This window comes from Chiloscyllium plagiosum, unplaced genomic scaffold (genome assembly GCF_037043375.1).
Source record: "Chiloscyllium plagiosum isolate Xiang-an unplaced genomic scaffold, Cpla_swu_hap1 HiC_scaffold_21, whole genome shotgun sequence".
In the NCBI taxonomy this organism is placed as follows: Eukaryota; Metazoa; Chordata; class Chondrichthyes; order Orectolobiformes; family Hemiscylliidae; genus Chiloscyllium; species Chiloscyllium plagiosum.
In genome coordinates, this window is record NW_028270159.1 from 61663307 (window position 1) to 61685561 (window position 22255).

The following is a 22255-nucleotide window of genomic DNA, read 5'->3' on the forward strand; positions in this document are numbered from 1 at the left end:
ATGCTGCCTAACCTGCTGTGCTTTTCCAGCACCATACTCTTGACTGATCTCCAGCATCTTCCAGTCCTCACTTTCGCTAAGTTTTCAAATAGTTAAGTTATTCTAAATTCGGTTTTCTTTTGTTTATGTTTCAACTGTAATGTTGAAATAAATTCCGTTTTGCTTAAAGCCAAGTGGCCAGCTCCATCACACCTGGAATATCCACTTCACATCTTCCTTCAAGGATAGGAAAAAATTAGGGTTCAAGCTACCTTCTTGAAATATCTTGTGGGGGTCTGGCCTGAACCAAAACAACATTAATATAGTGCTGAAGGGTGAGCACAGAGCATGAAGGTCCTAGACTCAATCACCACCCTTTTGTAAGAGGATTAATTTCAGTTCTATTTTACTCAGCCTTCCTAAGAAAGCATGGGAGTTTGTCCAAAATCTACAGTCCACCCTGTCTCTGTAACATCCTTCAGCCTCTACCACCGTGCCCACCTGTGGACCTTCCTCCCTACAGCTCATGAAATCACTGTAACCTTTTCCGGTCTCCATAGTGCTCTTGCCTCCTAACTTACAGCACTGCACAACTTCTCTAACCATTTACCAGTCCTACACACCTCCCTACCTATATAAAGCCCTCTAGAACTCCATCAATAAACACATCAATTTGGACTACATTTACCAATCTCTGATAAAAACGAACTGGAAATGATATCACCCACTTAATCAAACTAAGATACATAAATAGAAAGTTGGTCAGAACAATCAGCGCTTCATCGGAGGCTCACTGATGATGTTATCTCGCATGGTGATGAAATGTCTGAGAACAAACCAAATCAGCTCAGTGAGCAAACTTAAAACCTAAGAGGTGAAATATTTAAAAAGGACATGAGGGGCAATTTTTACACTCAGAGTAGTGTGTGTGTAGTATGAACTGCCAGAGGAAGTGGTGCTTGTAGGTACAGTTACTATATTTAAAATAGATTTGGAGAATTACATGAATGGGAATGGTTTGAAGGGATTTTATTCATCAGAGTATTGAGTACAGGAGTTGGGAGTTCTTGGTGTGGCTGTACAGGACATTGGTTAGGCCACTGCTGGAATATTGCATGCAATTTTGGTCTCCTTCCTATCAGAAAGATGTTGTGAAACTTGAAAGGTTTTAAAAGAGCGTGCTGAATGAAGCAAAAACAAGCATCAAGAACCAACTAAGATGGAGTGATCATGTTGCTCAGATGAAAGACAAACATCTGCCGAAGCAAATCTTCTATTCGCAGCTTAAAGAAAGCAAACAAGAAAGAGGCAGACAACAGAAGAGATTCAAAGATGTTTTAAAAGCCAACATGAAGAAATGTAACATCGACAACAACAATTGGGGAACCTATGACAAGGACAGGTAACTCTGGCAAACCATCGTCCAAAAAGGAACAGCAACTTTCGAGACCAACAGATGGGCAGAACTCGAAGAAAAGAGAAGAAAAGGGAAAGTGAGGCAGCAACAACCAAAGCCCAATCTGCCATCTGGAACTACTTATCCTGAATGCAGAAGAACCTCCAAAGCCAAGATTGGACTCATAAACCACCTGAGAGCCCATAACCAGATCAACAGAATGAAGACCGTCACCCTGTACCTCAAGGGACAGTCATGGCGATGGGAAATGGTCAAGAATTATATGCCCCCTGGTTGGGCAGGAAACAATTTGATGGTATTTCGGTAGCAACCCCTTGAGACTGGCTTGGTTGAAGTCACTGAATACTAAAGGCCTCAGGGAATTTTGTCTAGTTCACTGATTCATGAGATAAGTATTTAAAAGGAAAATGTACCTACCCAGCAGCTCCTGGTCGGCGCACTCACCACACCCGCTACTCATGCTTCTCTTGCAGGGTGTGGGAGGTAAGCATCAACATTAGTGTTCCTGCTGACTTCAGCTACGAGAAGTGCACTCAACTCCAGTTCCTTACAGACCACCTCAGGGAAATGGAACTGGACCTGACTGAACTTTGGGGAGGCACGGTGACTCACAGCACCAGTGTCCCAGGTTCGATTCCAGCCTTGGTGACTGTCTGTGTGGAGTTTGCACATTCTCACTGTGTCTGCGTGGGTTTCCTCTGGCTGCTCCGGTTTCCTCCCATAGTCCAAAGATGTGCAGGTCAGGTGAATTGGCCGTGTTAAATTGCCCATAGTGTTAGGTGCATTAGTAAGAGGGAAATGGGACTGGGTAGGCTACTCTTTGGAGGGTCGGTGTGGACTTGTTGGGCCGATGGGGCAGTTTCCACACTGTAGGGAATCTAATCTAATCATTTGGGAGACTGAGGGGTGATAGAGAGGAGTTATTGGGAGGCCGTCACATCTAAGTAACAGGATAAAGATATCTGGGTGACTGTCAGCAGAGGGAAAGAGAATAGGCAGTCTGTGCAGGGATCCCCTGTGGCCATACCCATCAACAAAATGTTTCTCAATCCCTCAACAAAATGTATCCGACCGGGGGAAGCCTCTCTGGCACTGAACCTGGCTCTGTGGCTCAGAATGGAAGGGGGGAGAAAAGGAGAGTGATAGGAGATTCAATGGTTAGAGGAACAGACAGGAGGTTCTGTGGTCATTAACAAATGCCCAGATGATATGCTGCCTCTCGAGTGCCAGGGTCAGGGAGGACTCGGATCAAGTCGACAGGATTCTTAAGGGGGAGGGTGAGCACCCTTGAAGTCATGGTACACATCGGTACCAATGACACAGCGAGGAAAAGGGATGAGGACCTGAAAAGCTAATATAGGGAGTTAGGGTGGAAGCTAAAAGGCAGGATGAGCAGAGTAGTAATCTCAGGATCGTTACTGGTATCAGGGGCGAGTGAGGCTAGGAACAGAGAGTGAGTGAAGATGAATACGTAGCTGCAGAGCTGGCGTAGGAGGGAGGGCTTCAGATATGTGGATCATTGCCTTCCCTTCTGAGGACTGTGTGATCTGTACAAGAAGGCATGGTTGCACCTGAACTGGAGGGGGCACCAGTATCTTGGCGGGAGGTTTGTTAGAACTCTACAGGAGGGTTAAATCAGTTTGGCAGGGAGATGGGAACTGGAGCTACGGATCTGAGGATTGAGTAGCTACTGAACAGCTGGATACATGGTGCAGACAGTCTGTGAGAAGTGAAAGACAGCTGATAGGGTAAAGTTGCGGTCAGTGTAATGGTTTAACGTGTGTCTATTTTAACACAAGAAGTATCTGGAGTGAGGGTGATGAACTTAGAGTATGGATCAGTACTTGGAACTGTGATGCTGTGGCCATTAGGGAGACTTGGATATCACAGGGGCAGGAATGGTTATTGGATGTTCTAGGATTTGGATGTTTCAAAAGGAATAGATGGGGAGCTAAAAGAGTTGGGGTAGTGGCATTGCTAATCAGGTTTAGTATCAAAGCTGCATGAAGGGAGGTCGTCGAGGAGGGTTTGTCCACAGAGTCAGTATGGGTGGAAGTCAGGAATAGGAAAGGAACAGTCACTTTATTGGGAATTTTCCACAGGCCACCCAATAGCTACAAAGACACAGAGGAGCAGATTGAGAGGCAGATTTTGGAAAGGCGCAAAAGTAACAGGGTTGTTGTTATGGGTGAGTTTAACTTTCCTTATCTAGAATGGAGCATCCTTAGTTCAAATAGTTTGGATGGAACAGTTTTTGTCAGGTGTGTCATGGAAGAATTCCTGACTCAAAATGGAGATAGGCCAACCAGGTAGGAGGCCATGTTGGATTTGGTGCTTGGCAACGAACAAGGCCAGGTGTCAGTGAGAGAGCATTTTGGTGGTATTGATCACAACCCCCTGATCTTTACTATATGATGGAGAGGTGTAGGAGCAGACAGTATGAGACAGTATTTAGTTGTGGGAGGGGGAATTACATTGCTATTAAACAGGAACTGGGGCACTTAAATTGGGAACAAATGTTCTCAGGAAAATGTACAATGGTAATGTGGAGGTTGTTTAGGGGGCACTTGCTGTGAATGGTGTGTCCCACTGAGGCAAGGAAGAATGATAGAGTGAAGGAACCTTTGGTGACAAAAGATGTGACAAGAACATCCAGTCAAGAGGAAGAAGGAAGCTTATTTAAGGTTGAGGAAGCAAGGATCAGACATACCTCTAGACCATTACAAGGTAGCCAGGAAAGAACTGAAGAGTAGACTTAGGAGAGCTAAGTGGGGGCATGAAAAAACTTTAGTGGGTAGAATTAAGGAAATCCCTAAGGTGCTCTACACTTAATTGAGGAACAAGAGGCTGGTCAGAGTGAGGGTAGGGCCAATCATGGATAGTGGAGGTAACTTGTGCCTGGATTTGCAGGAGGTAGGGGTGGTCCTTAATGAATACCTTGCTTCAGTATTCACTACTGAGAGGGACCATGATGTTTGTGAGGACAGCGTGAAACAGTCTGATATGCTTAAACAGGTTGACCTAAGAAGGAGGATGTGCTGAAAACTTTGACAAACATAAGGATAGATAATGTCCCAAGCCCAAACGGGATATAACCAACGTTAGTACAGGAAGCAAGGGAAGAGATTGCTGAGCCTTTGGCAATGATCTTTGTGTCCTTACTGTCCACTGGAGTAGTGCCAGATGGCAAATGTTATTCCCTTGGTCAAGAAAGGGCATAGGGAAAAACCTGTGAATTACAGAAAGATCATTCTTACATCAATGGAGGGAAAAATATTGGAGAGGACTCTGAGAGACAGGATTAATGATTACTTAGAAAAACATAGTTTGATTAAAGGTAGTCAGAATGGCTTTGTGAGGGGGTAGGTCATGCCTCACAAGCCTTATTGAATTCTTTGAGGATGTGACAAATCACATTGATGAAGGTAGAGCAGTGGATGTGGTGTACACAGATTTTAGCAAGGTGTTTGATAAGTTTCCCCATGGTGGGCTCATGCAGAAAGTAAGGAGGCTTGGGATTCAGGGAAATCTGGATGTCTGGATACAGAATTGGCTGATCCATAGAAGACAGAGGGTGTTGGTAGATGGGAAGTATTCAGCCTAGAGTTGAGTGACCAATGGTGTTCCGCAGGGATCTGTTCTGGGACCTCACTCTTTGTGATCTTTATAAATGACTTGAACAAGGAAGTGGAAGGGTGGGTTAGTAAGTTTGCGATGACATGAATGTTGGTGGAGTGATGGATAGTGTGGAGGGCTGTTGTAGGTTGCGACAGGACATTGACAGGATATAGAGATGGGCTGAGAAGTGGTAGATGGAGTTCAACCTGGAAAAGTGTGAAGTGATTCATTTTGGAAGTTCAAATTTGAATGCAGATTACAGTTTTAAATGCAAGATTCTTGGCAGTGTTGAGGAGCAGAGGGATCTTGGGGTCCATATCCATAGGTTCCTCAAAGTTGCCACCCAATTTGACAGGCTTGTTAACAAGGCTGATGGTGTGTTGGCTTTCATTAACAAGGGAGTAAGGTTAAGTGTGACAAGGTTATGCTGCAGCTCCTCACAGCCCCAGTTAGACCACACTTGGAATATTGTGTTCATTTCTGGTTGCCTCATCCTAGGAAGGATGTGGAAGCTTTAGAGAGGGTGCAGAGGAGATTTATCAGGATGCTGCCTGGACTGGAGGGCATGTCTCACGAAGAAAGGTAGAGGGAGCTAGGGCTTATCTCAATGGAGCGAAGAAGAGTGAGAGGCAACTTGACAGAAGTGTACAAGACGATGAGAGGTATAGATAAAGTGAATAATCAGAGATTTTTTTCCCAGGGAAGAAATGGCTATTATTAGGAGGCATAATTCAAAAGTGATTGGAGGAAGGTATTGGGGAGATATCAGAGGTAGGTCCTTTACACAGAAGGAGGTGGGTGCCTGGAATGCACTGCCAGCGGTGTTAGTGGAGTCAGAGACATCAGGGACATTTAAGTGACTCTTGGATCGGCACATGAATGATAGTAAAATGAAGGTTACATAGGTTAGTTTGATCTTAGAGTAGGATAAAAGGTTGGCACAACATCAATGGCTGAAGGGCCTGTACTGTGCTGCACTAATTTGTGTTCTATGTTGTGTGTTCAAGTCCACTTGTTGTAGTATACATATAATCAGGAGCATTGTTGACTTCTGCACGAGATGGTATGTAGACTGCTATTGGAATAATGGAGATGCTGGGGACAGCACTTCACTGTTAGAGTTTCCAGATCCTGGAATCAGTAACTTGCCAGGGTCCCCATGTCTGAACCCCAGGAGATGTTGATTCAGAGGCAGACTACACTGCCCCTTGCCTTAGCTGAGGATACCATGCGGTCCATCCAGTGTACAGAGAAAACTTCAGATTGTCAGGCACCTTCCCTTTAAAGGTAAGCTGTGGCATTTGCAGTCCATGCTGAGCGGGTTGGAGCTGGAGTGCTGGTTTCACAAAAATTGTGAGTGGTACTGAATTCACACATTAAACCGGGACCATGATTTCTGGCCCCAGACTCCACTCGTGGTATCTGCTTCCTTCGATGTCTCTCAGAGTCATGCATTTAAGATGGAGATAAAGAATTCAAGGGCTGTTAAATGAGTGGACAAAGGTCTGGCAGATGGAATACAATGTTAATAAATGTGAATTCATCCATTTTGGTAAGAGTAACAGTAAAACAAACTATTACATGAATTGTAAAAAGTTGCATCATGCTGCTGTGCAGAGGGACCTGGGTATCCTTGTGCATGAATCACAGAAGGTTGGTCTGCAGGTACAACACATAATTAGGAAGGCAAATGGAATGTTGTCCTTCATTGCTGAAGGGGTAGAGTTTAAAAGCAGGGAGGTTATTTTGCAGCTCTATAGATTACTGGTGAGGCCACACCTGGAGTGCTGGTCTCCTTACTTAAGAAAGGATGTACTGGCACTAGAGGGGGTGGAGAGGAGGTTCACCGCTTGATTCTGGAGTTGAGGGATTTGGTTTATGAGGAAAGACTGAGTAGACTGGGGTTATATTCATTGGAATTCTGAAGATTGAGGGGGATCTTATAGAAGTATATAAAATTATGAAGGGAACAGATAAGATAGAAGTGGAGAGGATGTTTCCACAGGCAGGTGGTGAGGACAAAAGGGCATAGCTTCAAGATTAGAGGGAGCAGATTTATCACTGAGTTGAGAAGGAACTTCTTCACCCAGAGAGTGGTTAATCTGTGGAATTCCTTGCCCAGGAAAATAGTTGAATCTACTTCAGTAAACATTTTTAAAGATGAGATTGAATTTTTAAACAATAAAGAATTTAAAGGATAAGGTCGGTAAGTGGAGCTGAGTCCATGAAAAGATTAGCCATGATCTTATTGAATAGTGGAGCTGGCTGGAAGGGCCAGATGGCCTCCTCCTGCTCCTGGTCCTTATGTTCTTATGTAAAAGAAGAAGCAGCTCTAATTGCCGTGATTGTCTCCCATTCCCTATGTTTACTCCTTCTTTCCTGTTGAGACGATTCGCATGTTCAGGCTGGATGAGGCTTTAGCCGATTGTTGAACTGTCAAAGACACAAGGATACAGATCACATGAAGAAACTGTGGAAATGAAAGGACTGTGGGAAGAGATTTCATTCCTTGTCAACACTGGAGCTTCATCAACAATGTCACACCAGGGAAAGGCCATTCACCCATGCAGAATATGGGAAGGAATTTGCTAACTTGTCTCCCCTATGGAAACACCAACGTGCTGCCACTGGAGAGAGGCTATTTACCTGCTCGGAGGAAGGAAGAAAAATCAGTGAATATTTCATCCTGATGGTACAGCAGCGAGTTCACACAGCTGAACTGTTGGAGTGCGGTTTGGCATTCACTCAGTTATGCAGTCTGCAGGTGTAGATCACACTGGGGAGAGCCCATTTACCTGCAGATACACCTCTGACATCACACTGGGGAGAGCCCATTTACCTGCAGATACACCTCTGACATCACACAGGGGAGAGACCATTTACCTGCAGATACACCTCTGACATCACACAGGGGAGAGACCATTTACCGGCAAGTACACCTGTGACATCACACTGTGGAGAGACCATTTACCTGCAGATACACCTCTGACATCACATCATTTACCTGCAGGTACATCTGTGAGATTACACTGGGGAGATACCATTTACCTGCTCTGATTAGATTCCCTACAGTGTGGAAACAGGCCCTTCAGCCCAACCAATCCACACCGACACTCGAAAGAGTAATTCACCCAGATCCATTTCCCTCTGACTAATACACCTAACACTATGGGCAATTTAGCATGGCTGATTCACCTGACCTGCACGTCTTTGGACTGTGGGAGGAAACTGGAACACCCAGAGGATACCCATGCAGAAATGGGGAGAATGTGCAAACTCCATACAGACAGTCGCCCAAGGCTGGAATCGAACCTGGGACCCTGGTGCTGAGAGGCAGCAGTGCTAACCACTGAGCCACCGTGCCGCCCCCAAAAATTATGGAAAGTATTCACTCAGTCAGCAACCCTGCTGAGATATGAGCGAATTCACAAATGAATTCACACAGGGTGGCACGGTGGCTCATCAATCTGATGGTCTAGGGTATAAGACCAGGGTAAAATTGAACAGTTGAGAGGAGAACCGCCAAGTCCTAGCATGTACCAGATGGCTTGAAAAAAAAATCTCTCTTTAAAGTCCTTTCTTGATCAGTAACCTGTGATGTAGAAATTCTTAACAAGGAGAAAAGAAGGCACAGGAAGATCCAAAGACAAGAACCAAAAGCTACCTGGTTTTGAGATAAGTGTTGTTTTGTAAATCTTAATTGGGAGTTTTATCGGACTAGGATTATAGACGGAAAGGTAGAAGACATGTTAGAAATAGCATTGTAAATAGTGGTTCATTAATTATTCTCTGTTATACTTTAAGAAATAAAGTTGTTAATTTTACTTTAAATAGTTTTTGGCCACTCAAAGTTTTACAGATTACTGCACGGAATAAACCTGTTCTGTGTTGCTGGTTTAAATTAAGCAGGAGGGTTTACCCCGTTTTGTAACACAATAGGCTGTGGTATCACCACTAATCTGTTCTCTGCAGTCTGTTGTTAGGGGAATCATGCAGCTGGTGGATTCAAGAGCTTTGCTTGGGAATAGTGTGGGTGTGGGGTCACAATCCATTGTTAGAAAGGTTGGAGAGGATTCAAGGAACAGAGGACTGGAGAGAGCGAGATTGGAAGGTAGAGTGAGCGTGCAAGGGGAAGAGAGATTGATGGAGAATGGGGGAGCCGGGAGAGTGAAAAACAGAGACAGAAGAGAGGGAAACCTGGAGGGAGACGGTAGGAGAGATTCATTCAGCTCAGGTCAGGTCAGAGTGAGTGACCAAGAGGAGAAAACAAAGACAGAGTGGCTTAATCCCAAGTCCTGAACTCACACCCAGTCCCCTCCCCTTCACTGAGAAACAGGAGTTGGGGTCGATATTAACTCTCTCCAGCTCAGCTTCTTCAGCACAAATACAAACAAAATATAGTTTGATTGGCTGTTTGACACTTTTTAATGAACATTTTTAATCAGCATTTCTATGTCTTATAAATTGAAGTTAGAGATACAGTAAGTGGAATGATGCCTTTTCTCACTGGTCCCAGGAATTTATAGAAACATTGAAATGTGTCCCTGTAACCTGTGTGAAAGGCCTGAATAAACCAGGACTACCCTCAGGCTGTTACCATAGCGACTGGCTGCTTAATTGCTGAAATATTGAACTGAAGTGAGGAAATCCTGAATGTGTTGATTAATGTGTGTTTTTGATTGATTGATAAACTCAGGTAAAAGGGTATTTCAGTACATTCTTCAGCTGCTGTCGGAACTTAGTCTGGGTCACGGCATAAATCGCGGTGTTTGTGCAGCAACTAAGGAGCTGCAGCATGAAGCCCAATTCCATCACAAAGAAATCTAGATACATAGATTGATAGCCAATATTATACAGCCGTGACCATATAGAATACAGCATCAACGCCGACCATAATAGTATGAAATTGGCCGACACCACAAACAGTAAAATGATGGATTTTTTTCGATTTTTCATTTCTGTGTCACTCTGAACATCCCCATTGGCGTGGGCCCGGAGTCTCCTGCGGGCTCTGCTGGTCACTAAAACGTGTCTGATGGTGAAAACATTGAGCAGCAGAATCAGGAGAAATGGGAGAGCCGGGTTTAGAATGTTGTGGAGGAACTCGGTTATGATCCAGCCAAGAGAGTAATTTATCTCCATTGCTGCATTACAAAACCAGGGAACGTTGTTCAGCCTGTACCAAGGTGTGAGCATAAAATACCAGAAAATGTTCTTTAAGCAGCTCAGCACAGTCACTGTTCCCAGAACCACAGCCGCCGTTTTCTCACTGCAATATTTACTTTTCAGCTTCTGGCAACAAATGGCTGTAAACCGATCAAAGGTGAAAGTGACGGTGAACCAGACAGAACAGTCAGTGGCTGCATAAAGCAGGACGGCGTGGATATTACACACGGGGATGGAGTACAGGAAATAAAACTGTTCCCGATAAACAATGGGAATGTGTCTCAGTATCAGGTCGAGGATAATGACCAGGAGATCCGCCACTACCATGGCCCCCAGGTAACGTCTGACACATGGAGACAATCCACAATCTTTATAAAGCAGGATGTAGATCGTCACTACATTAACTGTGGGGAAGGAAAACAAACAAATTATACATCAGCCTGGAGGCAACGATACCAGTTTGATTGAGGACAGAGTGAAATTTTCACCTCTGAGATTTATTGAAATAACTGGAGCTGAAATAATAAGTTGGGAGTTCTGAATCATTTACAAAAATATGACATAAAACACAAGAAACCCTCCCTCCCCAAACACACAGATGTACATGCACAAGAACCAATGATTTCTAGAACATTCCCAAGCTCTCGATCACTCGAGACAAGAGAAAGGTCACTTCTTTACAAATGGTTATACATGCGTAAAGTCAGTGAATAATCGTTTGGCAGGTGGAACATAGCATGATATATAGCCTATCAGTTTTTCAGAAAAAAATGAAACACAGCATGTTACTTAAATGGAGAGAGATTACAGAAGATAGTGATATAGTGTGTGCTGGAGGGTTCACTCTGACCCGTTCAGACATCGGAGGTGTTGCTCTGTCTCCCTGATGGTCTGCTCCCAGTGGTTGCATTGCTCTCAGTACACACGGGATATTTTAATGTGGTTGGGGGACGGTGGGCAGTGGTGAATTGGAGGGTGTTTTGAACCATGTATGAAGGGAGTGGCATTTATCTGAGAGGCCATCATTTCTTTCTACGTGGCGACCTGAAGACGATGGGAATGGCTGACTGCTTCTGAATGAGGAGACTGTGGCTGTTGCTGGGACTGTAGGTATTCACTAACATGGTCACACTGCAGCATTGATGGAGTTTGGAGGATCCAATCACAAAGATGAGAATATCAAATGAAGGCATTGCCAGATCAGCTGAAATGGTCAGTTATATGACATTCTAATCCACCTCATAGAACCAGCTCATATGCCATCAACTCAGATGAGATGTTTATTTAGCACAGAGCACAGTGCAGACCAGTGTAGTGTACTGGTCAACACAACCCGGCAATCTGTCTGGAAAGGAACGCTGTGCAGACCACTCCAGTGCATTGTTCTGTAAACCCAGACGATATTTCTGTCCAACACAGGGAGCTGGGCTGACAACATCAGTACGTTGACGTGTGAACTCAGATTAGAAACCTTTCCAACACGGAGAGCCATGCAGTGAACACCAGTAAATTGATCTGTCAACCTGGAGCAGATATCCTCCCAGCATGCACAGCTGAGAAGACCACCCCAGTGCATTGCTTGGGAACACTGCATTCATTCACAGACTAGCGTGTGGAAATCTGCAGCTAATGCTGGAAGTAACAGGATGTACAGTTCCCATCCATTTACAGCTCCACATCTCCATTGCCATGACAGGGTGTGCTGTGGATGTAAAGTTAGATGACTGATCTTTTTTAGTAACCCTCAAAGGGCCTCCTCATTTGAGTGACCACTTGATCAGCTGAGAGTGACAAACACAGGTACATTCAACATGCAGAGACCAAGTTGGAAAGATGTGAATCAAAGCTGCTGAAACCACTTGTCTGAGATGGAGCACCACATGGGACTCACTGCAAAGTGAATAACAGCACAGCACACACTATAGCATTGTATCTGAGCTTCATATTGCCAGCACTCCATATACTAGGGAGACAAAAGCTAAGGTAAAAACAATGACTGCAGATGCTGGAAATCAGATTCTGGATCAGTGGTGCTGGAAGAGCACAGCAATTCAGGCAGCATCCGACGAGCAGCAAAATCGACGTTTCGCGCAAAAGCGCTTCATCCTAGGGACCTAGGTTCGTTTCCACTCTTGGGCAACTGTCTCCCTGTATCTGTGTGCGTTTCCTTTGGGTGCTCCGATTTCCTCTGACAATCCAAAGATGTGCAGGTCAGGTGAATTTGCCATGCTAAATTGCCCATAGTAGAAGGTGCATTTGTCAGGGGTAAATATAGGGTAGGGGAATGGGTCTGGGTGGGTTACTCTTTGGAGAGTCAGTGTGGACATAGGGTCATAGAGATGTACCACATGGAAACCTGTGGTACCTTCCGTCCAACTTGTCCATGCCGACCAGATATCCCAACCCAATCTAGTCCCACTTGCCAGCACCCTGGCTGATATCCCTCCAAACCCTTCCTATTCATATACCCATCCAAATGCCTTTTAAATGTTGCAATTGTACCAGCCTCCACCACTTCCTCTGGCAGCTCATTCCATACACGCACCATCCTCTGCATGAAAAAGTTGCCTCTTAGGTCTCTTTTATATCTTTCCCCTCTCACCCTAAAACTATCCGCTCTAGTTCTGGACTCCCCGACCCCAGGGAAAAGACTTTGCCTATTTACCCTATTCCATGCCCCTCATAATTTTGTAAACCTCTACAAGGTCACCCCTCAGCCTCCCATGCTCCAGAGAAAACAGCTCCAGCCTGTTCAGTCTCTCCCTATAGCCCAAATCCACCAACCCTGGCAACATCCTTGTAAATCTTTTCTGAACCCTTTCAAGTTCCACAACCTCTTTCCGATAGGAAGGAGACCAGAACTGCACGCAATATTCCAACCGTGGCCTAACCAGTGTCCTGTACAGCTGCAACATGACCTCCCAACTCCTGTACTCAATACTCTGACCAATAAAGGCAAGCATATCAAATGCCTTCTTCACTATCCTATCTACCTGCGACTCCACTTTCAAGGATCTATGAACCTGCACTCCAAGGTCTCTTTGTTCAGCAACACTCCCTAGAACCTTATCATTAAGTGTATAAGTCCTGCTAAGATTTGCTTTCCCAAAATGCAGCACCTGGCATTTATCTGAATTAAACTCCATCTGCCACTTCTCTGCCCATTGGCCCATCTGGTCCAGATCCTGTTGTAATCTGAGGTAACCCTCTTCGCTGTCCACTACACCTCCAATTTTGGTGTCATCTGCAAACTTACTGACTGTACCTCTTATGCTCGCATCCAAATCATTCATGTAAATTACAAAAAGTAGAGGACCCAGCACCGATCCTTGTGGCACTCCACTGGTCACAGGCCTCCAGTCTGAAAAACATCCCTCCACCACCACCCTCTGTCTTCTACCTTTGAGCCAGTTCTATATCCAAATGGCTAGTTCTCTCTGTATTTCATGAGATCTAACCTTGCTAATCAGTCTCTCATGAGGAACCTTGTCGAACGCCTTACTTAAGTCTATATAGATCACGTCTAACACTTTGCCCTCATCAATCTTCTTTGTTACTTCCTCAAAAAACTCAATCAAGTTTGTGAGACATGATTTCGCAAGCACAAAACTATGTTGACGATCCTTAATCAGTCCTTGCCTTTCCAAATACATGTACATGCTGTCCCTCAGGATTCCCTCCAACAACTTGCCCACCACTGATGTCAGACTTACTGGTCTACAGTTCCCTGGCTTGTCTTTACCGCCCTTCTTAAACAGTGGAACCATGTTTGCCAACCTCCAGTCTTCCAGCACCTCAACTGTGACTATCGATGATACAAATATCTCAGCAAGAGGCCCAGCAATCACTTCTCTAGCTTCCCACAGAGTTCTTGGGTACACCTGCTCAGGTCCTGGGGATTTATCCACCTTTACCCTTTTCAAGACATCCAGCACTTCCTCCTCTGTAATCTGGACATTTTGCAAGATGTCACCATCTATTTCCCTACAGTCTATATCTTCCATATCCTTTTCCACAGTAAATACTGATGCAAAATACTCATTTAGTATCTCCCCCATTTTCTGTGGCTCCACACAAAGGCTGCCTTGCTGATCTTTGAGGGACACTATTCCCTCCCTAGTTACCCTTTTGTCCTTAATGTATTTGTAAAAACCCTTTGGATTCTCTTTAATTGTATTTGCCAAACCTATCTCTGTCCCCTTTTTGCCCTCCTGATTTCCCTCTTAAGTATATTCCTACTTTCTTTATACTCTTCTAAGGATTCACTCGATCTATCCTGTCTATACCTTTCATATGCCTTTTTCTTAACAAAACCGTCAACTTCTTTAGTCATCCAGCATTCCCTATACCTACCAGCCTTCCCTTTCACCCTGACAGGAATAGACTTTCTCTGGATTTTTGTTACCTCATTTCTGAAGGCTTCCCATTTTCTAGCCGTGCCTTTACCTACAAACATCTGCCCCCAATCAGCTTTCGAAAGTTCTTGCCTAATACCGTCAAAATTGGCCTTTCTCCAATTTAGAACTTCAACTTTTAGATCTGGTCTATCCTTTTCCATTAATGTTTTAAAACGAATAGAATTATGATCACTGGCCCCAAAGTGCTCCCCCACTGACACCTCAGTCACCTGCCCTGCCTTATTTCCCAAGAAGTCAAGGTTTGCACCTTCTCTATGAGGTACATCCACATACTGAATCAGAAAATTGTCTTGTACGCACTTAACAAATTCCTCTCCCTCTAAACCCTTAACACGATGGCAGTCCCAGTCTATGTTTGGAAAGTTAAAATCCCCTACCATAACTACCCTATTTTTCTTACAAATAGTAGAGATTTCCTTACAAGTTTGTTTCTCAATTTCCCTTTGACTATTAGGGGGTCTATAATACAATCCCAATAAGGTGATCATACCTTTTTTATTTCTCAGTTTCACCCAAATAACTTCCCTGGATGTATTTCCGGGAATATCCTCCCTCAGCACAGCTATAATGCTATCCCTTTTCAAAAATGCCACTCCCCCTCCTCTCTTGCCTCCCTTTCTATCCTTCTTATAGCATTTGTATCCTGGAACACTAAATTGCCAGTCCTGCCCATCCCTGAGCCGTGTTTCTGTAATTGCTATGATATCCCATTCCCATGTTCCTAACCATGTCTTGAGGTCATCTGTCTTCCCTGTTAGCCCCCTTGCATTGCAATAAATACAGTTTAATTTATTAGTTTTACCTTGTCCCTGCCTGACCTGACTGTTTGACTTGCTTCTGTTCTCAATTGTACCCGTCTCAGATTGATCTCTTTCCTCACTATCTCCCTGAGTCTCATGCCCCTACCTTAATCGTTTAAATCCTCCTGAGCAGCTCTAGTAAATTTCCCTGCCAATCCCCTTCTAATTTAGGTACAATCCCTCCTTCTTGTACAGGTCACTTCTACCCCTAAAGAGATTCCAATGATCCAAAAATGTGAATCCTTCTCCCATACACCAGCTCCTCAGCCATGCATTCATCTGCTCTATCCTCCTATTCCTGCCCTCACTAGCTCGTAGCTCCGGGAGTAATCCAGATATTACTACTCTTGAGGACCTCATTTTTATATTTCTGCCTAGCTCGCTGTAATCTCTCTTCAGAATCTCAACCTTTTCCCTTCCTACGTCATTGGTTCCAATATGGACAATGACCTCTTGCTGACCCCTCTTCCCCGTGAGAACATTCTGAGCCATCATTGATCCTGGCATCAGGGAAGCAACACACCGTTCTGCTTTTCCGTTTCTGGCCACAGAAATGTCTGTCTGTACCTCGAACTAGAGAATCCCCTAACACAATTGATCTCTTGGAATCCGACGTACCCCTCATTGCATTAGAGCTAGTCTCCATACCAGGAAATTTGGTTGTTCGTGCTATGTTCCCCTGAGAATCCATCATCACCTATATTTTCCAAACAGCATACCTGTTTGAAATGGGTAGATTCACAAAAGACTCCTGCACTAGCTGCCTACCTCTCCTACCTTTCCTGGAGTTAACCCGTCTATGTGGCTGTATCTAAGGCTTTCCCCCCTTCCTATAACTGCCATCCATCACATACTGTTGCTGTTGCAAATTCCTCATTGCTTCTATCTGTCTCCAACCGATCCACTCAATCTGATAAGATTCACAGGCAGCAACATTCATCGCAGATATAATCCGCAGTAACCCTTAAATTCTCTTTAAACTCCCACATCTGACAAGAAGTACATACCATTCTATTAAAGGCCATTTTTGCTCCTTCACAGTCTACAGACCCAGTAAATAACACCGTCTTATTCCTCTACAAACATTGCCCCAGGTTCAATTAATACTTATGGCTTATATTTTAAGTTTAATCAAGAGACATATCTCCAAAAACATATTATCAAGAAAGAACCTACTCTACTCACTACTGCAGATTCTCTGTGGGCCACACTTAAAACAACAATTAACTTATCTGATCGTGGTTAAAAATCACACAACACCAGGTTATAATCCAACAGGTTTAATTGGAACCACACTAGCTTTCGGAGCGACGCTCCTTCATCAGGTGATTGTGACACCTGATGAAGGAGCTAGTGTGCTTCCAATTAAACCTGTTGGACTATAACCTGGTGTTGTGTGATTTTTAACTTTGTACACCCCAGTCCAACACCGGCATCTCCGAATCATATCTGATCCTGTGCTGTGAACTTCGCCCAACAGTTCCTCCAAGATCAGTTGTGAATTTCACTGTTTGATCATTTTCCCAGATGCACTCCAATGTCCAGTGATACATGAATTCAAACATCAAAGGCAGTAACTGTGCAGGTTCCCTCTCTCTCTCTCTTCTGCACTAACCTTTATGGGCGGCACAGTGGCACAGTGGTTAGCACTGCTGCCTCACAGCGCCAGAGACCCGGGTTCAATTCCTGACTCAGGCGACTGTGTGGAGTTTGCACGTTCTCCCCGTGTTTGCGTGGGTTTCCTCTGGGTGCTCCGGTTTCCTCCCACAGTTCAAAAATGTGCGGGTCAGGTGAATTGGCCATGCTAAATTGCCCGTAGTGTTAGGTTGTAGGGGTATGGGTGGCTTGCGCTTCGGCGGGTCGGTGTGAACTTGTTGGGCCAATGGGCCTGTTTCCACACTGTAAGTAATTTAATCTAAATCTAACCTTACCATGTGCTTCCTTTGTCTGCTCTTCTCCCTTTTAAAACTGCTGTTGTTTTGACTTTTTTTTCCAAAGTTCCAAAACAATGCAACAATATAGGAAACAGTAATTGCTGCTCCTCCAATTCGAGAAATCACTTCCAGCATCTAAAATACCTCAAAAAGGTGCAGCTGTTACAGCCAGAAATTTTTCCTGTCCTTCATCTTGGATTACCCAGAGCCTGTAGGGAATCTAATCTAATCTAAAACTGAGAATGTGTTGTGGAAACATGGGTAAACCGACAGAGGATGAGACTAAATGGAGGAGTAAGAGCTTAGAGGCCTCAAATGGCAAGACTGAGAACATTCAGTAAATGCATTAGCAGATCAGTTGAAATGGTTTGTTACATCAAATTCCAAATCTGCCTGACCGTACCAGTGGAGACATCATCAGCTGGGACAAGATGACAGCCGAGCACAGAGAGCTTGTGCAAGTGTACTGCATTGAAGACTGACTGTGTCCTCAGCATGGGGGCAGTTACAAACTTTTGTATACTTCTACTCTACTAGTACTAGATAACTGTCTAGCATGGGGAAATTTGCTGCCCAAGCTGCGAGTGAGAGTAAATGCGGCTCCCTCAAATTTATGTCTCTTTTGCACCATTGCACCAGGGCATTGCAAGGAGCGTGTATGCTTGCATATGTGTGTGGTGGTGGGTGTGGCAGTGGTAGATGTGGATTGCTCAATAAATTAGTCTATCTGGCGAGCAGGGGGAGCATCACAACTTTTCCTATTACATTGCTCCTATAGATGCACTGAACATTCTCTAGATAACTGCATAGCACTGGGAAATTTGCAATTCATGTTGTGCATGACAATAAATGGGGCTCCCACAAATTTATGTCTCTGCATCTACAAGGTAAGAGTGCGTGTGCATGTGCATGTGTGTGTGAGAGAGACAGGGTTGCGGGGTGGATGTGAAAATCATTGCGAGAGAGAGAGAAAACACATGGAGAAAATCAGCTTAAACATAAAAAAAACTGACAGTGGTTTGGGTAATTGACATAGAGGGACTGTGGGACATTTCATTTATAGATGTGATGACATGCTTGAGAATATTAAAATAAAGACATTGCCAGACCCAATAACAGTATAGTTCAGTGTGCACAGGAATGGTGGATGGATGGAGGGGATGTTGGTATGAGTACAGATATGAGCCATGGAGCATTGACTAAGAATTTGCTGATGCAGGTTTGAAGCTGGGAGGGTCAGCAGCAGATTATTAGCTTCATTGAGAGTATTTCACAGCTGAAGGTTTGAATAGTAAATGGGATGTGCCAGTGAGCAGCAGTCTCAGTGCTGTATATTCTATTGGTATTGATAGTGAACATTAGGAATGGTCAGGGTGTGGTATCAGGAATCAGCTCATGGCCAAAGGGATCAGCACACTTTTGATTTATCTGGTATAGTCTCAGGTGTTTTCCAGGGATGGGATGGAGCCAGAGGAAGGAAATGGAGTTTACAAAAGGAACAGGAGTCAGTGACCTCCATGCTCCCGTTATTTAAACAAAACCGTCAGAAATGTAATGTATCGTGGTCAACAGCTGAAACTGAAAATTGATAGAAATCCACGGGGGGACATTTCCAGAAGCAAAGAGGGAGAGAATGAAGGAACAAGTTCACTGATGCAGTTAATACTGGTTTGTAAAGTCCATATCTGGATTTAGGTGCCCACAAGAACAATAACAGCAGTAAAGTATGCAGAGTCAATGAAAAGAAGGTAATGCAATCAAAGATGGTTTATAGGAATAATAATTGTACAGTGAGACTTACCAGGCACTCCAATGATAGCCAGGATAGGATAATAAAAATATTGAATAATATAAAGTGCATATCGGATCTTCCATGATAATGGATACCAATAACGTGCAGAAAGATACCAAACATCCCAGTATAAACTCCTGTCCATTGTTGTAACATTCCAGTCTATTGTTCTCAGATTCTGATCCATTGTTAGAACTTTTCAGTCTAATGTTCTCAGATTCTCATCTCTCCTTGCCCTGTCTCTGGAGTTGCTAATCACTGTTGGTGCTGTAGGTGATGCTGCCACTCATACTATGGAATAATATATTGAACGGAGCCCATTTATCATTCAAAGATGGAAACCATCCAACAGGATAATTAAGACCCATGGAGACATAAATTAATTACATTCAATGAACAAACAGATTCAGTAAACTCTTTACAACACTTTTCAAATCATAATAAAAGGGAACATTTACTCAGTCTGAAAGGAATGTATGAGGATTGCGGAGGGATGGATGGCAAATCTTTGAATCTTTTTAGTTTTTATTCCCTGCATGTGGGAGTAGTGCCAGATTACTGCAGGGTTGTATATGTTCCAACAATTTTATAAAAGGAGACAGCGATAGAATTACTGACCAGCTGTAGATAATTGACTCGAGTTCATAAAGCTCAGGATAACGATACTTATTATCCAAAGATTCAAAGATTTACTGTCCAACCCTCAACAACTCTCATACATTTATTGGCCATTGACCTTATGTCAGGCTATTCCTATTTATTCACACAGAGAGTGATAGGAGTCTGAAACACGCTCCCATAGGTGATGGTGAAGGCAGATACAATAGGGGCGTTTAAGGGCCTTACACATGAACGTGCAATGAATGCAGGGATATGGACCAAGAATAGGCAGATGGGATTAGTTTAATTTAACAACATGTTTGGCACAACACCATGGGTTGAAGGGCCTGTTATCAAACCCTTTCATTACATTGTGTCATCATTCAGAGGACTGAGCCTGCTGTGTAATTGTTTCCCTGTGGGCCTGTTACAGAGTTGGCCATTCAGTCCACGCCAGGCTATTGCCAACTGAACACATGGAAGCTGGAATGATGTGACATTTTGCAAAGGGAATCATTCAAATCATGGACAAGAGTGACTGTGGCTGTAGGAGGTCTTACTGACAGGACACCTATAGGGCATTCTGTAATTGAGAAGAGAGCGACTTCTATCAGATAAAGTTTAATGGCTGCTCATAGTCCACAGGCTACTGCATCATTTAATGTCTTGAGCTTGTTACAGAGGGACAAGAGGAGGCCATTCAACTTTTATGGTGTGCAAGACAGGAGCAGGAGAGATCATTCAGCCTTTCAAACCTTTAAAACAGGAACAGGAGGAGGCCTTTCAGACTCTCGAGTTTGTTAGATGATAGAACATAAAACATAAAAAAGTACAGATGAGGAACAGGCCCTTCAACCCATGGTGTTGTGCCAAACATGTTGTTAAATTAAACTAATCCCATCTGCCTATTCTTGGTCCATATCCCTGCATTCATTGCACGCTCATGTGTAAGGCCCTTAAACGCCCCTATTGTATCTGCCTTCACCATCACCTATGGGAGCGTGTTTCAGACTCCTATCACTCTCTGTGTGAATAAAAGACTGGGTATTGAGTACAAGGGCCAGGATGTCACGTTGCATTTAATTCTGGTCTTACAGGAAGGATACGGAGGCTTTGAAGAGGGTGCAGAAGAGATTTATCAGGATGGTGCCTGGATTAGAGAGTGTGACCTAAACGTTGTTCTTTATGGGGAAGACAATTCTGAATCCAAGCGGTGAAGTCACTGTGGATCCCATGCATCCTCATCTTCTGGATAAGCCTACTATAAGGGAACTTTTCAAAAGCCTTACTAAAATCGACGTGGAGAACATCCACAGCTCTACCCTCATCAAACACCTTCATTACCTTCTCAAAATATTCAACCAAGTTAATAAGATATGACCTGTCCCGCAAAAAGCCATGCTGACTGTCCCTTATAAGCCTACATTCTTTTTCAAATGCGTGTAAATCCTATCTCTAAATATTCTCTCCAAAACTTCTCAAACACTGATGTTAGACTCACCGGTCTAAAGCTCCTCGTATATCCCTATTTCCCTTCTTGAACAGAGGAACAACATTAGTGGCTCGCCAGTCCTCCGGCAACCTTCAGTGGCTAGCGAGGATGCAAAGATATTTGTCAAGGCCCCATTAATCTCCTCTCTTGCCTTTCTCAATAATGTGAGATAGATCCTGTCAGACCTGGGGCCTTATTCACCTTAATGCTCTTTAAGTGTTCGGACACAGCATCACTTTATTGATCTCAAAATACCCCAGCATATTAGGATGGTCCACAAAAATCTCACTATCCTCTGCGTTCTACTCAAGTGGTTTCTCACTCACATTCTGTGCCTCCAAGCATAAGTTCTCTCCTTTATCCTTGAGAGACCTATCTTCTCCCCAGTTATCCTCTTGTTTTTACTGTGTGTGTAGAGTACCTTGGAATTCTCTTTAACCCCACTTGCCAAGGTGATTGCCTGCCTGAGTTCATTCCTGTTTTCTTCATACTCCTCATGGGTCCTGTTTGATTTTAGCTTCCTCAACCCTACAAGTGCTTCTATTTTCCTTCTAAATTCACAACTTCCCTTTTTATCTAGAGTTCCTGACCTTGCCATCCTTGACCTTCCTCCTTACTGGAACTTGCCAGTCCTGAATTCTTATCAGTCGGACTTTAAACATCTTGCTCATGTCAAAAACAAAAGTAGAAGTTGCTGGAAAAGCTTAGCAGGTCTGATAGCATTTGGAGAGAAGTCAAAGTTAATGTTTTAGGTCTGGTGAGTCTTCTTCTTAATTGATGATAGCCTGGTAAATGTAGGTTTATACAAAGAAGATAAGGTGGGGGAAACGGGTAAGGAATAAACAACAGGAATAAAGCCCAAAGAGAGAGAAGAACAGTCGGACAGCCAAAGGAGTTGATCGTGATCTGGCTGGGAGCATTAATACCAGTTAGTGGCTTACAAGAAATAGTATGTCATGGCAGCGTATGTGATAACAAGGCATGATGTGTGTGGTATAGGACTAGTACAGGGGGGAGTTCAGGCCCTAAAATTATTGAC

The 22255-nt window shown here is 43.9% G+C and overlaps 1 protein-coding gene across 1 annotated transcript; it reads right to left on the reverse strand.

Moving 5' to 3' along the window:
* Positions 1-9706: 9706 nt before the first annotated feature.
* On the reverse strand, positions 9707-21814 carry LOC148146272 (putative G protein-coupled receptor 139). Its single transcript, XM_087998623.1, has 3 exons — positions 21638-21814; positions 19134-19200; positions 9707-10584 (listed from the first exon to the last, which is right to left on the reverse strand). The coding sequence occupies exons 1-3, from the start codon at positions 21812-21814 to the stop codon at positions 9707-9709; spliced, it is 1122 nt and encodes a 373-aa protein (XP_087854749.1).
* Positions 21815-22255: the final 441 nt, after the last annotated feature.

Excerpts from the sequence above, each read along its gene's own strand:
- LOC148146272 (XM_087998623.1), bottom strand. The coding sequence starts at position 21,814 with ATGGCAAGGTCAGGAACTCTAGATAAAAAGGGAAGTTGTGAATTTAGA. Across the intron at positions 19,201-21,637 it reads GGGTTAAAGAGAATTCCAAG|ATCCGATATGCACTTTATAT; the intron begins GTACTCTACACA and ends TTATCATGGAAG. Across the intron at positions 10,585-19,133 it reads GGCTATCATTGGAGTGCCTG|TTAATGTAGTGACGATCTAC; the intron begins GTAAGTCTCACT and ends CCTTCCCCACAG.